This window comes from Rhinatrema bivittatum, chromosome 8 (assembly GCF_901001135.1).
Source record: "Rhinatrema bivittatum chromosome 8, aRhiBiv1.1, whole genome shotgun sequence".
Lineage (NCBI taxonomy): Eukaryota > Metazoa > Chordata > Amphibia > Gymnophiona > Rhinatrematidae > Rhinatrema > Rhinatrema bivittatum.
In genome coordinates this window covers 273,360,492-273,376,712 of record NC_042622.1, presented here as the reverse complement: position 1 = coordinate 273,376,712, position 16,221 = coordinate 273,360,492, and the positions used below count along the sequence as shown (strand labels likewise).

General features: G+C 46.8%; 1 protein-coding gene across 2 annotated transcripts in view; it reads left to right on the top strand.

The window, feature by feature from the left end:
* ACER1 (alkaline ceramidase 1) overlaps positions 1 to 16,221 on the top strand; it is a 99,289-nt gene that overhangs the window by 75,721 nt on the left and 7,347 nt on the right. For both annotated transcript variants that reach the window (XM_029610925.1, XM_029610923.1), the window contains exon 6: positions 2,574 to 2,711. In XM_029610925.1, coding sequence (XP_029466785.1) covers positions 2,574 to 2,711 — 138 coding nt within the window. The remainder of the gene's footprint in view (positions 1 to 2,573; positions 2,712 to 16,221) is intronic.

Here is a 16,221-nt window from a genome sequence, read left to right as displayed (position 1 = left end):
GCACCACTCCCGTTTCTAGGGATCTATTGAACAGGTCACACAGCGGACCCGCCAGCACATCTCTGAGCTCCCTCAGAATCCTTGGATGAATCCCATCAGGCCCCATGGCTTTGTCCACTTTCAGATTCTTTAGCTCTTCCCATACATTTTCTACTGTAAAATGATTTTCATCTATTCCACTACCCTCCAGCTTCTTGTGTAGAAATGGTCCTTCTCCAGGGTCTTCTTTAGTGAATACAGAGCTGAAGTATTCATTTAATATTTCTGCCATTTCTTCGTCTCTCTCCACACATTGATCATTTCCACCTTTCAATTTCACTATACCACTATGGACTTTTCTCTTTTCGCTGATGTATCTGAAAAATGTTTTGTCACCATTTTTTATCTCCTTGGCAATCCTCTCTTCCGCTTGACTTTTTGCCAACTTGATTAATTTCTTCGTCTCCCTCAGTTGAATCAAATATTCTTCTTTGTGCTCCTCCCTTTGGGATCTTTTATATTTTTTGAATGCTGTTCTTTTAGCTTTAATTTTGTCAGCCACCTCGTTTGAGAACCAGATAGGTTTCATTTTCCTTTTGCTTTTCTTTACATTTCTAACATAAAGAGTAGTTGCCTTGGTGATTGCTCCTTTTAGATTGATCCACTGCTGATCCACATCTCTCTCATTCTCCCATCCATTTAGTTCTTCCTCTAGGTACTTCCCCATTTCCTCAAAGTCTGTGTTTTTGAATTGTAAAACTCGGGTCTTTGTGGTTCTTTTCCCTATTCTTTTAGTGATATTAAACCATATTGTTTGATGATCACTGGTGCTGAGGTGGGTGCCCACCTCGACATCAGAGACATTATCTGCATTAGTGAGCACTAAGTCGAGTATATTTCCTTCTCTCGTGGGTTCTAATACCATTTGTTTGAACAAAGCTACTTGCATGGCATCCACTATTGCTCTACTATTTTTAGATTCTGCAGATGGGATTTTCCAGTCTACATCTGGCATATTAAAGTCACCCACGATCACCACTTCTCCCTTCTTACCTATCTTATGGATGTCTTCAACCAGGTCTCTGTCCAGCTCTTCCTTTTGGTTCGGGGGCCTGTAAACCACTCCAATATAAATTGATGCTCCATCATCTGTTTTTAGGTCTACCCATAGTGCTTCTTCCTTGCCCCAACTTCCTTGTAGCTCAGATGCTTGGATATTGTTTCTGACATAAAGAGCCACACCTCCCCCTTTTCTATCCACTCTGTCCTTCCTTAACAAGTTATAGCCTGGTATTGCCGTATCCCAATCATGAGATTCTGTGAACCATGTCTCTGTGATAGCAACAATGTCCACTTCTGCCTCTATCATTAGGGCCTGCAGATCTGGTATTTTATTTCCCAAACTATGAGCATTTGTGGTCATAGCTTTCCAGGTACTCTCTTTAAGATTATTGCTTTTCCTGTACTCCTTATGAGACTTTAGTTGAGATTTGTTATTCACTTCACTCTTTCCTTTTGCAGTTGTGCCACTGATGCCAGAGTTATCCATCTCAATTTGCTTTTTCTTTTGGTTATGTATCTTGAAATTCTGCATGCATTGGTTTTCTCTCTTTTCTGGTAACACTTCAATGTTTTTCTCTAGGACTTCAGTTTTTAATATAGGGAAGGCTTTTTGTTCTTGTTGCATTTGATACTGTGTGTGTCTCCTAGTAACTGGTCCAATTCTACCAGAGCCCACTGTAATCCTGGTTTTTAATGATTTACTTAATGACCTGCTTGAAATGACAGTACTAACACTGGAGCACACTGCATTGCAAACTTTCTATGTCAGGGCTTCCCAGACCTGTCCTGGGGCATCCCCAGCCAGTCAGGTTTTCAGGATATCCGCAATGAATATGCATGAGGGAGATTTTGTGGATATCCTGAAAACCTGACTGACTGGGGGTCCTCCAGGACAGGTTTGGGAACCACTGGTCTGTGCCAAAACCATCCATCTCACCCGCTTTGCCAGACTAGAGTTTCAAAGTTATCAATTGAATGTTGACAGATGTCTGGATCTTTAATAAAGGATTCATTCAATTTCTATTGCCTTTGGGATCTGACAAGGCATCCCATCCTATAACTGTAAGATCTGAAACCACAATAGTTCCTGTATCACTATTTGGTCAGATCGCAGTATGGGAAACTTCTGCCTGAGTAGATGATGGACAGTGACACATGTGGGATAACACATGTATCACCTTGAGCCAATAGATAGAAGATTCCCAAATTCCCATTCAACTAATTATACAGTTTTATAGCATGTTTATGATCCTACAGCTTAATCATGGAGCTTCATAATGTGTTGATGAGACTCTTGACCTTGTTATATTAAAGCGCAAGTCTTCTGTTCACCAGATGAATCTTGGAGAAAATGTTTCCATTTTGCTTCCACCTTATATGACCCCCGAACTAGAACCGTTGTGATGGCCCCCGCTTAACGACAGTATAGAAAATATTTAAAATAAATAAATGAAGCAAATTTGCCATTTCAAACTAGACCGAAAACATTGGCGTCATTTAAATGACTTTGTGTTCCTTGTCCTTTGCTGTAGGCATCATTTCATCACAATGGTTTTCATCACTGCATCTGTGAGCACCTTGGTCATCTTCATGAAACCCATCATGAATGCCTACATCCTCAACTGCACCACCTTCCATGTGCTGTACACACTCAAGCTGGAATTAAAAAAGTAAGCCTGGCGTTTCCTGTTTACAGGGTTTCAGTCAGAACTCCCGGCAGGTGAATCCCTGTACTCACGTTTGCAGCAGGGGGGAGCAGACTTCTTCCTGCATCAAGGCGCTGGGGTCCCCAGACTGAAACTCTCCCGGGTGGTGTAGTGGACCATGGGTGAAAGCACTCAATAACAAGGATGACTGAGTACTCTGTACCACACTGAATGGTGTCATGAAGACCCTGGAGTAACTGCAGACACTCCAAAAATGTGGTTCCAACTGGTCTGGCTTTTCACCAGGAAAAAATATTTACACGATGCTGCACAGGTTCAACAGAGTGCTCATAGTTTCACAGAAGCTATGCTGAGCTTTTGGGTTCAGATTGTAACATGCAATGTTCAGATTTTACTTTAGTCCAAATTCCAGATCATACTTTCATAATAAAGCTTAAGGATTTGGTAGTGCGTTGCTTTTCCCCAGGCTTTATGAGGTTTCCGGATCTCAAAAATTCCTCTCCTTTAAAGGATTTTCCTCACTGGATGCTTTGTGTCCCCAGGTTACACTTATGGACGACTTTCCGTTCATACTCACAGTTCCAGTTCTTAGATTTTATCATCACTGGGCCGTCAGCACTTTACTGTTGGGATTAATATTCCTCCTGAGAGCTGTAGCTTTACCGGGAGCCAGGCATTTTCCTCTGTACCAGCCTCCTGCAAACCTAGTCTCCTCGGCAATTTCCACCTGCTGCTTCTCAGCCCAAAAACACTCCAAGAATGCTAGGCCTCCCCCCTCAGAATAAGCACACTCCCTCTATAGCATTACTACTCCCGGGTAGTAGTGTCTCACACCATCTCTCTGTGAGACGCTACTGCCAGGGCCTTAAAGCATAGGAGTTCCCTCCACTTTGGGACATATTGTGTTGCCCAGACGTTACAAACAAATAGCTGAATAAACTTATCTGCTTAACTTTGCAGGGATATTCAGTGGTGCAGCTGCTGACTATCCCTGGCTATCTGAAAAGTTAGCTGGGCACATTTAATCCGGCTAACTTTGGCTATCTTAAAGTTATCTGTTTATATTAGTAGATAATGCTGAAAATCAGTGTTTATCCAGCTAACTTGCAGGGTCATTCATCAGATTGCGTTAGGGAGTTATCGTGGGTGTTAGGGCCCTAACACCCGCGATAAAAAAAACCACATCGCGGGATGCGTGTGCAAATTTTAAAAATTTAGTCAAAAAGGAGGAGTTTGGGTGGAGTTTATGAAAATGAGGCGTGTTTAATGTTGCATATGATAGTGTATCACACATTTTAACACCAGAAATAACTACACTTTTTTTCCTGGTGTTATGCTATGCGATATGCCCAAAACAGGATTTGTGCTAAAATTACAAATCTGAGAGAGAGAGAACCTCTGGGGAGGGATACATGTTAGTCAACATTTTATACCACTGTAGGAGGGTCAACTAGTAACTCGAGGTGAGGTTTTGGTGGGGGTCTAGGGTTTGGGGGCAGTTTTACAAGCACAATCAGAGGTATGAACAGCACAGTACACATCAGTGAAGATTTGATGTGATTTGGAGTGAGGAAAGTTACACAAAAAATGAAATTTGTACAATGTACTCTCGACCTAACTTGATAGCAGCCAGTTAAAGAGCGCATAAAACTAGGTCGGGAGTACAATGTACAAATTCATCTTTGTGACCCTTTCCTCACTGAAGGAACTCAAAAATGAAATTTCTGATCTATTAGTTAAAATTTGTAACCTATCATTAAAATCATCCATTGTACCTGAAGACTGGAGGGTGGCCAATGTAACCCCAATATTTAAAAAGGGCTCCAGGGGCGACCCAGGAAACTATAGACCAGTGAACCTGACTTCAGTGCTGGGAAAAATAGTAGAAACTATTCTAAAGATCAAACTTGTAGAGCATATAGAAAGACATGATTTAATGGAACACAGTCAACATGGATTTACTCAAGGGAAGTCTTGCCTAACAGATTTACTGTTGCGATCCCGGGCCGAGGGGGTCCCCGACCGGGATCTCCTACCGGGCCCAGCAGTTCCCTCGATGGCGGCCACAGATCACGCAGGCCACGGTGCGTCTCTCCCTGCATCTCCAGAGCAGCGTCGGGAAGAGCGCGGCAGGACCCGCCCCCTTAAAGGGGCCGAGGCGGGAAGGTTGGGTCGGCCCCGGATGATGACGTCAGATGCCCAGGGAGATTTAAACCTCTCCCCGGGAAGGCTCAAACGCCTTTGCAACAAAGTTCTTGCTGGTTCCTGTGGGAGTTCTGCTTTGCTTTGCCTGCCTTGACCCTGCCTGGAAGTGGACCTTGCTTTGCCTGCCGCCTGCCTTGACCCTGCCTGGAAGTGGACCTTGCTTTGCCTGCCGCCTGCCTTGACCCTGCCTGGAACTGGACTTTGCTTTGCCTGCCGCCTGCCTAGACCCTGCCTGGAATTGGACCTTGCTTTGCCTGCCGCCAGCCGCTATCCTGCCTGGAACTGGACTTTGCTTTGCCTGCCGCCTGCCTAGACCCTGCCTGGAATTGGACCTTGCTTTGCCTGCCCCCTGCCTTGACCCTGCCTGGAACTGGACCTTGCTTTGCCTGCTGCCAGCCGCTATCCTGCCTGGTGTATCTGCTGGACTGGGTTATCGCTCCACCTTCCGGGGAGGAATTCATCAAGACTGCTCCTCGGTGAGTACCCCCCCCCCCCCCCCGGGACCAAGGGTCCACTACTGATTGGGTTAGAACAGATTGCAAAGGCCATGGACCCGGTGGGCTTGCACGGTCTCCAGGCTATCCCTGGCCTGGCTCAACAACTCATGCAACAGAGGCAACAACAACAACAACAATGCCTTGAGGCCCTGACCGCCACGGTAGAATGTTTAGCAAACCAGCTTGACTCAGTCCGAGGAGCAGAGGCTGCCATCCCAACGCCTATGACTCCGAGCCTCACGAGTATGGTAACCCATCTGCCTGCTCCACCTCGCTATGCTGGAGATGCCAAGCAATGTCGTGGATTTTTGAATCAGTGCTTCATTTGATTCTCCTTACAGGAACAGCAGTTTCCCTCAGATCGAATCAAGACGTCCTTCATCATCTCCTTATTAGACGGAAAGGCCCTAGCCTGGGCATCCCCGATCTGGGAACGAGAAGACTCCATTTTGAACGATTTGCCATGGTTTGTTCGGACCTTCCGCCAGATATTCGACGAACCAGGACGTCAATCTACTGCCTCCTCGGAACTTCTCAACCTTCGTCAAGGCACTCGTACGCTGGCAGAGTTCGCGGTGGAATTCCGCACCCTGGCTTCCGAGTTGGGTTGGCAGAATGACTGTCTAAGAGGAATTTTTCTAGAAGGGCTTTCCCCGCGCATCAAAGATGAGTTGGCAGCACGAGAGATCCCAGATGATCTAGAAGCAGTAATCGACCTCACGGGTCGTATTGATCGTCGCCTACAGCATCGTGCCAAGGAAGCAAGAGCCTACCATCGCACAGTTCCCTTGGCTCCTACCTTCTCCCATCCTATGATTCATTCTAATCCTCCTGAAGTATCCACTGAGGGCAAGGAGGAGCCCATGCAGTTAGGTAGGAGCCACCTGACTACAGAGGAAAAACAACGCCGAAGAAGAATGGGATTTTGCCTCTATTGTGGTAATAAGGGACATCTGTAGGCCCAGTGCCCTGACCATCCGGGAAACTACCGAACCTAGGTGTCTTGGAGGGGTTGACCCTAGGGAGCAGTCTCGCCCCTCATTGTACCGTTCCAGTCACGATACATTATCCTCAAGGATCTCTCACTACGCTAGCCCTAATCGATTCAGGCTCTGGAGGAGACTTTATTCTGGCAGAACTGGTTCACCAGCTACGATTACCGGTACTTCAGCGTGAATCCCCCTTATACATCTCCTCAATCCAGGGGGAAAATCTCCCAGGTCAAGTCACCACCTGCACTGCCCCGATAACGCTCCAGACGGGGTCCTCCATAAGGAGGAGATATCCTTCTTCATTTTGGAAAAGGCCGTCCACCCGGTAGTTTTGGGCCTCCCCTGGCTACAAAAACATGCACCCATCATTGACTGGAAGACTCTTCAGATTACAACTTGGGGACCAGGATAAAGCAAAGACCTCAGCCTAGTATCCAACTAGCTACCTCAAAACTGTTACCACCTTCACAATATGCAGATTTCTCGGATGTATTTTCCAAGAAGGAGGCAGAGGTACTTCCAGCACATCGCACCTTTGACTGCACCATAAATCTGCTTCCTAATACCTGTCCACCTAGAGGCCAGGTGTACCCATTATCTGGGCCTGAATCTTTAGCTATGTCCCAGTACATTAAAGAAGATCTAGAACGAGGATTTATTCGACCTTCATCATCTCCGGCAGGAGCAGGGTTCTTTTTTGTTCCCAAGAAAGATGGGTCATTAAGACCATGTATTGACTACCGTGGACTTAATGCAATAACTCGCAAGGACCGATATCCTCTCCCGTTGATTTCGGAACTACTAGATCGCCTTCATGGAGCTAGTATATTTACTAAACTGGATTTGCGGGGAGTGTACAACCTAGTTCGGATTAAGCCGGGAGACGAGTGGAAAACCGCGTTTAATACGCGAGATGGACATTACGAATATCTGGTGATGCCATTTGGTCTTTGTAATGCGCCGGCGGTATTTCAAAATTTAATGAATGAAATATTTCTGGATATGTTGAATCAAGGAGTAATCATCTATCTGGATGATGTATTAATCTACTCCAAAAGTCTGGCCGCTCATCGCGTAATGGTTCGAAAGGTTCTTCAATGACTACGAGAGAACCGGTTATTCGTGAAACTGGAGAAATGTCTATTTGAGAAACAATCATTACCTTTTCTGGGCTATATTATTTCCACCACTGGATTTTGAATGGATCCCGATAAATTGGCTAGCATCCGAGAGTGGCCTCAACCAGTGGGACTCCGGGCCTTACAACGTTTTCTAGGATTTGCTAATTTCTACAGGACATTCATTCCTCGATTTTCTCACATTGTGGCACCTCTCACAGCTCTAAGAAGGGAGCTGATCCCAGGAATTGGCCTGACGAGGCAGTACGGGCTTTTGAGGATCTAAAAATTGCATTTCTACAAAAACCCTGTCTCCACCATCCTGATCCCATGCGACCATTTATTGTGGAGGTGGATGCGTCTGATGTGGTGGAAGGAGCAGTACTTTGCCAACACTCCAACCAAGGGAAATTACTCCCCTGTTCTTATTTTTCTCGCAAATTTTCCCAGACAGAAAAGAACTACGGGATTGGAGACAAAGAATTGCTGGCCATTAAAATGGCCTTCAAGGAATGGAGGCAATGGCTGGAGGGAGCGCAGCATACGATTACAGTCTATACAGACCATAAGAACTTTGAGTACCTTAGTAAAGCACAATGACTGAACCCACACCAGGCTCGGTAGTCCCTGTTTTCCAGTCGTTTTGATTTTATATTACGCTACCGACCTGCAACAAAGAATATTCGTGCTGACGCCCTGTCCCGGCTGCATGAGACCGATGATACACCTGACTCCCCCAGCTATATTATTGACCCAGCCAGGGTGGTCCTGGCCGCCACTAGGACTGCGCCTCCAGGGAAGGTAGTGGTCCCTCTTCTCCTTCGTCCCAAGGTACTCTCCTGGGCACATGATTCTCTTACAGCGGGCCATCCTGGGAGAACAGGTACCTTGGAAATACTAGCTCGCTATTATTGGTGGCCCAATTGTCATAAGGATGTGCGGGCCTACGTCGATTCCTGTCCGAAGTGTGCCCAACAGAAACAGTTACCTGGTCGACCATGGGGCCTCCTCCAACCCCTACCGCCCCCTCAGGAACCTTGGACTCATATCTCCACGGACTTTATTGTGGACCTTCCTCCCTCTTCCGGCAATCAGGTTATTTGGGTGGTGGTTGACCAATTTTCCAAAATGGCACACTTTGTTCCCCTGCCCAAGCTACCATCCGCCCTTGAGCTAGCAGAACTGTTTGCTCTGCATGTGTTCCGCTTGCATGGTCTTCCACTCCACATTACGTCAGATAGAGGTCCACAATTTAGCGCTAAATATTGGGGTGCGTTATGTAAAAAATTTGGTGTACAATTGGACTTTACCACTGCTTTCCACCCACAAGGGAATGGACAGGCTGAACGCATCAACCGGGGATTGAAGATGTTCCTCCGCCTGTTTGTGAATGATTGTCAGGATGATTGGTCCTCGCTGTTACCCTGGGCCGAATTCTCACATAATTCACACACACACTCGGCCACTGAGAATTCTCCCTTCCAAATTGTTTATGGAAAGCAGCCCCGACCTCCTCTTCCTTTGCCGGTTTTGGTTGCCTCTCCGGCAGCCCACCTTTCTGCAGTACAACTTCATGAACTCTGGAAGGCTACTAATGCCAAGTTGTTACATGCGGCTGCTACTTCCAAGCGGATGACGGACAAGCATCGTCGCCCTTCTCCACTATTTAATGCAGGAGACCGTGTTTGGCTGAGTACCCGGCACATACGTCTCCGGGTTCCGTCTATGAGACTGGCTCCTAAGTATATTGGACCCTTCTTTGTCAGCAAACGCTTGGGTCCGGTCACCTATCGCTTGCAGCTCTCGACCAGTCTCCGTATTCATAACTCCTTCCACGTTTCCTTGCTCAAACCTGTAATTTGTTCTTCGTTCCATGCTGCTCCCTCTGGACCACCAATGGTTGCATCTGAGGATGATTCCATTTATCAGGTACGGGAGGTTCTTGACGTCCGTCGTAACCACAGACGATGGGAATATTTGATTGCATGGGAAGGCTTTGGTCCGGAGGAGAACTCGTGGGAACCATCTGTAAACATCTTGGACAAGAGCTTACTCCAGCATTTTCATCTTTCACACCCTGATAAGCCTGGTCCTTCTAGAAGAGGGCGTAAGAGGGGGGGTACTGTTGCGATCCCGGGCCGAGGGGGTCCCCGACCGGGATCTCCTACCGGGCCCAGCAGTTCCCTCGATGGCGGCCGCGGCGTATCTCTCCCTGCGTCTCCAGAGCAGCGTCGGGGAGAGCGCAGCAGGACCCGCCCCCTTAAAGGGGCCGAGGCAGGAAGGTTGGGTCGGCCCCGGATGATGACGTCAGACGCCCGGGGAGATTTAAACCTCTCCCCGGGAAGGCTCAAACGCCTTTGCAACAAGGTTCTTGCTGGTTCCTGTGGGAGTTCTGCTTTGCCTTTGCCTGCCTTGACCCTGCCTGGAACTGGACCTTGCTTTGCCTGCTGCCTGCCTAGACCCTGCCTGGAATTGGACCTGGCTTTGCCTGCCGCCTGCCTTGACCCTGCCTAGAACTGGACTTTGCCTTGCCTGCCGCCAGCTGCTATCCTACCTGGTGTATCCGCTGAACTGGGTTATCGCTCCACCTTCCGGAGAGGAATTCATCAAGACTGCTCCTCGGTGAGTACCCCCCGGACCAAGGGTATACTACTGATTGGGTTAGAACATTTACTTAATTTTTTTGAAGGGGTTAATAAATATGTGGATAAAGGTGAACCGGTAGATGTAGTGTATTTGGATTTTCAGAAGGCGTTTGACAAAGTCCCTCATGAGAGGCTTCTAAGAAAACTAAAAAGTCATGGGATAGGAGGTGATGTTCTTTTGTGGATTATAAATTGGTTAAAAGACAGGAAACAGAGAGTAGGATTAAATGGTCAATTTTCTCACTGGAAAAGGGTAAATAGTGGAGTGCCTCAGGGATCTGTACTTGGACCAATGCTTTTCATTATATATATATAAATGATCTGGAAAGGAATGCAGCGAGTGAAGTTATCAAATTTGGGGATGAAACAAAATTATTCAGAGTAGCTAAATCACAAGCGGATTGTGATACATTACAGGAGGACCTTGCAAGACTGGAAGATTGGACATCCAAATGGCAGATGAAATTTAATGTGGAGAAGTGCAAGGTGTTGCATATAGGGAAAAATAACCCTTGCTGTAGTTACATGATATTAGGTTCCATATTAGGAGCTACCACCCAGGAAAAAGATCTAGGCATCATAATGGATAATACTTTAAAATCGTCTGCTCAGTGTGCTGCAGCAGTCAAAAAAGCAAATAGAATGTTAGGAATTATTAGGAAGGGAATGGTTAATAAAATGGAAAATGTCATAATGCCTCTATATCGCTCCATGGTGAGACCTCACCTTGAATACTGTGTACAATTCTGGTCGCCGCATCTCAGAAAAGATATAGTTGCAATGGAGAAGGTACAGAGCCGGGCAACCAAAATGATAAAGGGGATGGAACAGCTCCCCTATGAGGAAAGGCTGAAGAGGTTAGGGCTGAACAGCTTGGAGAAGAGAGATGGCTGAGGGGGGGTATGATAGAGGTGTTTAAGATCATGAGTGGTCTTGAACGAGTAGATGTGAAGCAGTTATTTACACTTTCGGATAATAGAAGGACTAGGGGGCATTCCATGAAGTTAGCAAGTAACACATTTAAGACTAATCAGAGAAAATTCTTTTTCACTCAACACACAATTAAGCTCTGGAATTTGTTGCCAGAGGATGTGGTTAGTGCAGTTAGTGTAGCTTGGTTCAAAAAAGGTTTGGATAAGTTCTTGGAGGAGAAGTCCATTAACGGCTATCAATCAAGTTGACTTAGGGAATAGCCACTGCTATTACTGGCATCAGTAGCATGGGATCTTCTTGGTGTTTGGGTATTTGCCAGGTATTTATAGCCTTGATTGGCCACTGTTGGAAACAGGATGCTGGGCTTGATGGACCCTTGGTCTGACCCAGCATGGCAATTTCTTATGTTCTTATGTTCAAAGTAGACCTGATTCACCAGGCATAATAGAGAGATGGTGTTCAAGAAAGTAATTTAAATCATGGGGTGTTACATGTGCTGCCCGCAGCACAGACATCAGCTCCTGGCTCCTCTTCGCTGGTGGCGGTGGGCTGCCACGGGCCTGTGGTGGGAAGCTGGCCGTGGACCTGGATGCTGACGTCAGGCCTCGCTCCATAGCATTGCCTTTGCAACAGGTCTCCTCGTACTCCTCGCTGATCCTAGATTCGTCTCATCGTGTGTTCCTGTTTCCCTATGGTTCCCGGTTCCTGTTCTCCAAGTTCCTGTTCGTCTATGTGTTGGACTAACTTACTGGATTTGACTTCTGCTACACCTGACTACTCTTCAGCTTCTCTCCAGCCCCGGACCTCCGCTACGCCTGACTACTCTTCTGCTTCTTTCCAGTCCCGGACCTTTGCTACGGTTGACTACGCCTGGCTTCTCCATGCCCTGACCACTGCCTTGAACGTATACGCTACAGACTATTCAGTGTCCAGAGTTCTACGTTGCTTGCCACAACTTCTACTTGTCGCTGGCTCTAACCCTAGCCTGACAGTGACGCCTCTCCTCACGTATCCTCTGGACGTGGACTTTCAAGGTTTCAGCCTTCCTTTGCTTAAGCGCCTTCAGTCTCTCCTTGTTCCTTTGGTGCCTGAGTTCCAGTACCGAATCCAGTCCAGGATAGGACTGCGCCATCCACTGATTGCTGTCTCTGGGCTGAATCGCCTATCTTCTCTAGCTAACCTTGAGGCCCACCTAAGTCCTGCCGGGCCCGGCACCCAAAGGCTCAACCCGAGGGGAACGAGGGCTGGTCTAGGTGAAGCTCCAGCGGCCTCTAGCTTCAGCCCACTCCACCTGCTGACGTTGGGGACCAGTAGGTCCTCACCTACAGATTGCGTCAACCCCACCTCAGACGCACGTCAACTCCACCTCCGACGCAACATGGGGGAGATAAACCTCATGAGCGCCATCTCTTATGATTCATGGCACTGCTTCCAATAGCCAACAACAGCTGTGTTGTTTGTGTGTGACAGGCTATACGCGCCAGCATATGACAGAATGGGTGTGGCTGCATGTGGCTGAGAATTTTGTGACACGTTAGCTGTTTGTGCTGAGCTGCGTGTGTGTGTGTGAAGTGAGCTGCCTATATGTAGAAGAGATTTTTGTTATTAGAAACAATGGGAGCAAACACACCTTTTGAAACCTGAAAAAAAGGCAAACGTCAAAATGATAAATGATGTTTTCAGGAGTGCCTTCACATGATATAGTTTGAAGCTTATTGTGGGCAAGAGGCTGTGGATTAAGACATAAGCACAAACACCCAACTGATACCAACTCCTATTTTTAGAAGTGTGTAGAGAATGAAGCGGCACCTTTTGGCTTACGTTTGTCTTTTTTTTTTTGTGACGGGTGTGTGCATGACAAGCTTTGTGTGTGGCAGAGAATTTTGTGATAGGTTGTGTTTCAGTGTGGAAGGCTGCCTGTGTTTGTATGTGGTGGAGATTTTACAAAACAACGGGGCTACAATTCATGATACAGATAATTCAATATGGTGAAATGATTTGCACAGAAATGCTTAACAATTAGTACAGTTTAAGTGGTATAACACTATTTCTGCATGCATGTACTCAAAAACTGCCTAAAGCACGTGAAGAATTGTAATCATATGCCCCTAATATATTTCATTACAAAATGTAAAAATATGACAAATATGATGTATCACCCAATATCCACCCTATGAACTGTTTCTCTTGGCCTCCAACTATGCCCAGGTCATAGATACTGCTGACTCTCTCCATTTATAACAGCTATCTGAGTTATATAGGGATGTCGCTGGCTCCTTTCCTGCAGCTCAGTCTCATCCAGTCCTGCTTTACTCCACTGCATACATGGCCTTGTGGATCTATTTTCCTTAAGAACAGCAGGAATTACCAGACCTTGGGGCCGATGCAAACATTTTGCGCTGAAAGCCGGCGCTGAGTGTTCAGCGCCCCCTTTCCTAATGCGCCCCCCAGGCACTTCTCCTGGGGGTGCGATGCAATATTTAAATTAGGGCTCTCGCTGCCGAGGAGGCGCATGGGGCGATTGCGCACCCCTAGCGCTTCCTTGACAGCGTGCGCCCAAGAGAGGTCTGCCGTCGGCGGCAGTCCGCCGGTTAAGAAAACGGACGCTGAATTTATCAGCGCACATGCACAGATTAGGAAAATGGACGCTGATAAATTCAGTGTCCATTCTCCCAACCTGATTACCAGCACCTAAGGAGCGTATCAATCAATGTTAAAGCGTCGGGCGACTTATTAATTTATTCAGTCCTTCACTTATTGCCGATTGGTTTCTTCACTGTCACATGTCAGTGAAAGGACCAATCACCTTTCAGAAGGCTGTCCTGCAAGGAGTGAATACATCAATATTAAAGTGTCAGGCACTTAATATTAATTTATTCACTCCTTCACTTATCGCCCATTTGTCCTTTTCACTGACATTTGTCAGTGAAAAGGACCAATCCTCTTTCAGGACAGCCTTGTGAAAGGGGATTGGTCCTTTCACTTACATGTTGGACAAATGTTTTTCAGATACTTCACAATCACCTTTGCTGCCTTCCAACCTGACTGTAATAATAACTAGGTTCAGAAGCCATGCACTGACCTGGCTGACCTCTGCCTGACTGCTAGTTTGAGATTTCTCCTTCTCTGTTAGTTTAGATTCTGTTTATTTGTACTTTTGTGTAACATACATAGCTGCTTCTAAATATGCAGGGCCTTTTGCAAAAGTAATTAATCAAGAATTAAAATAATAATAGCCTTATGGGGAAAAAAGCAAGGCCTATTCAGGCAAGCTTTCCCCAAGACTCCTCATCAGAGACTCTGCTTCCTATTACCTGATTACTTTCAGCCAAGCTTTCCCCAAGACTCCTCATCAGAGACTCGGCTTCCTATTACCTGATTACTTTCAGCCAAGCCTTCCCCAAGACTCCTCATCAGAGACTCTGCTTCCTATTACCTGATTACTTTCAGCCAAGCCTTCCCCCAGACTCCTCATCAGAGACTCGGCTTCCTATTACCTGATTACTTTCAGCCAAGCTTTCCCCAGACTCCTCATCAGAGACTCGGCTTCCTATTACCTGATTACTTTCAGCCAAGCCTTCCCCCAGACTCCTCATCAGAGACTCGGCTCCCTATTACCTGATTACTTTCAGCCAAGCTTTCCCCCAGACTCCTCATCAGAGACTCTGCTTCCTATTACCTGATTACTTTCAGCCAAGCTTTCCCCAAGACTCCTCATCAGAGACTCGGCTTCCTATTACCTGATTACTTTCAGCCAAGCCTTCCCCCAGACTCCTCATCAGAGACTCGGCTCCCTATTACCTGATTACTTTCAGCCAAGCTTTCCCCCAGACTCCTCATCAGAGACTCGGCTCCCTATTACCTGATTACTTTCAGCCAAGCTTTCCCCAGACTCCTCATCAGAGACTCTGCTTCCTATTACCTGATTACTTTCAGCCAAGCCTTCCCCCAGACTCCTCATCAGAGACTCGGCTTCCTATTACCTGATTACTTTCAGCCAAGCTTTCCCCAAGACTCCTCATCAGAGACTCTGCTTCCTATTACCTGATTACTTTCAGCCAAGCTTTCCTCTAGACTCCTCATCAGAGACTCGGCTTCCTATTACCTGATTACTTTCAGCCAAGCTTTCCCCTAGACTCCTCATCAGAGACTCTGCTTCCTATTACCTGATTACTTTCAGCCAAGCTTTCCCCAAGACTCCTCATCAGAGACTCGGCTTCCTATTACCTGATTACTTTCAGCCAAGCCTTCCCCTAGACTCCTCATCAGAGACTCGGCTTCCTATTACCTGATTACTTTCAGCCAAGCCTTCCCCCAGACTCCTCATCAGAGACTCGGCTTCCTATTACCTGATTACTTTCAGCCAAGCTTTCCCCAAGACTCCTCATCAGAGACTCTGCTTCCTATTACCTGATTACTTTCAGCCAAGCTTTCCCCAAGACTCCTCATCAGAGACTCGTCTCCCTATTACCTGATTACTTTCAGCCAAGCTTTCCCCAAGACTCCTCATCAGAGACTCGGCTCCCTATTACCTGATTACTTTCAGCCAAGCTTTCCCCAAGACTCCTCATCAGAGACTCGGCTTCCTATTACCTGATTACTTTCAGCCAAGCTTTCCCCTAGACTCCTCATCAGAGACTCTGCTTCCTATTACCTGATTACTTTCAGCCAAGCTTTCCCCAAGACTCCTCATCAGAGACTCTGCTCCCTATTACCTGATTACTTTCAGCCAAGCTTTCCCCAAGACTCCTCATCAGAGACTCTGCTCCCTATTACCTGATTACTTTCAGCCAAGCTTTCCCCAAGTCTCCTCATCAGAGACTCTGCTCCCTATTACCTGATTACTTTCAGCCAAGCTTTCCCCAAGACTCCTCATCAGAGACTCTGCTCCCTATTACCTGATTACTTTCAGCCAAGCTTTCCCCAAGTCTCCTCATCAGAGACTCTGCTTCCTATTACCTGATTACTTTCAGCCAAGCCTTCCCCTAGACTCCTCATCGGAGACTCTGCTTCCTATTACCTGATTACTTTCAGCCAAGCTTTCCCCCAGACTCCTCATCAGAGACTCGGCTTCCTATTACCTGATTACTTTCAGCCAAGCCTTCCCCCAGACTCCTCATCAG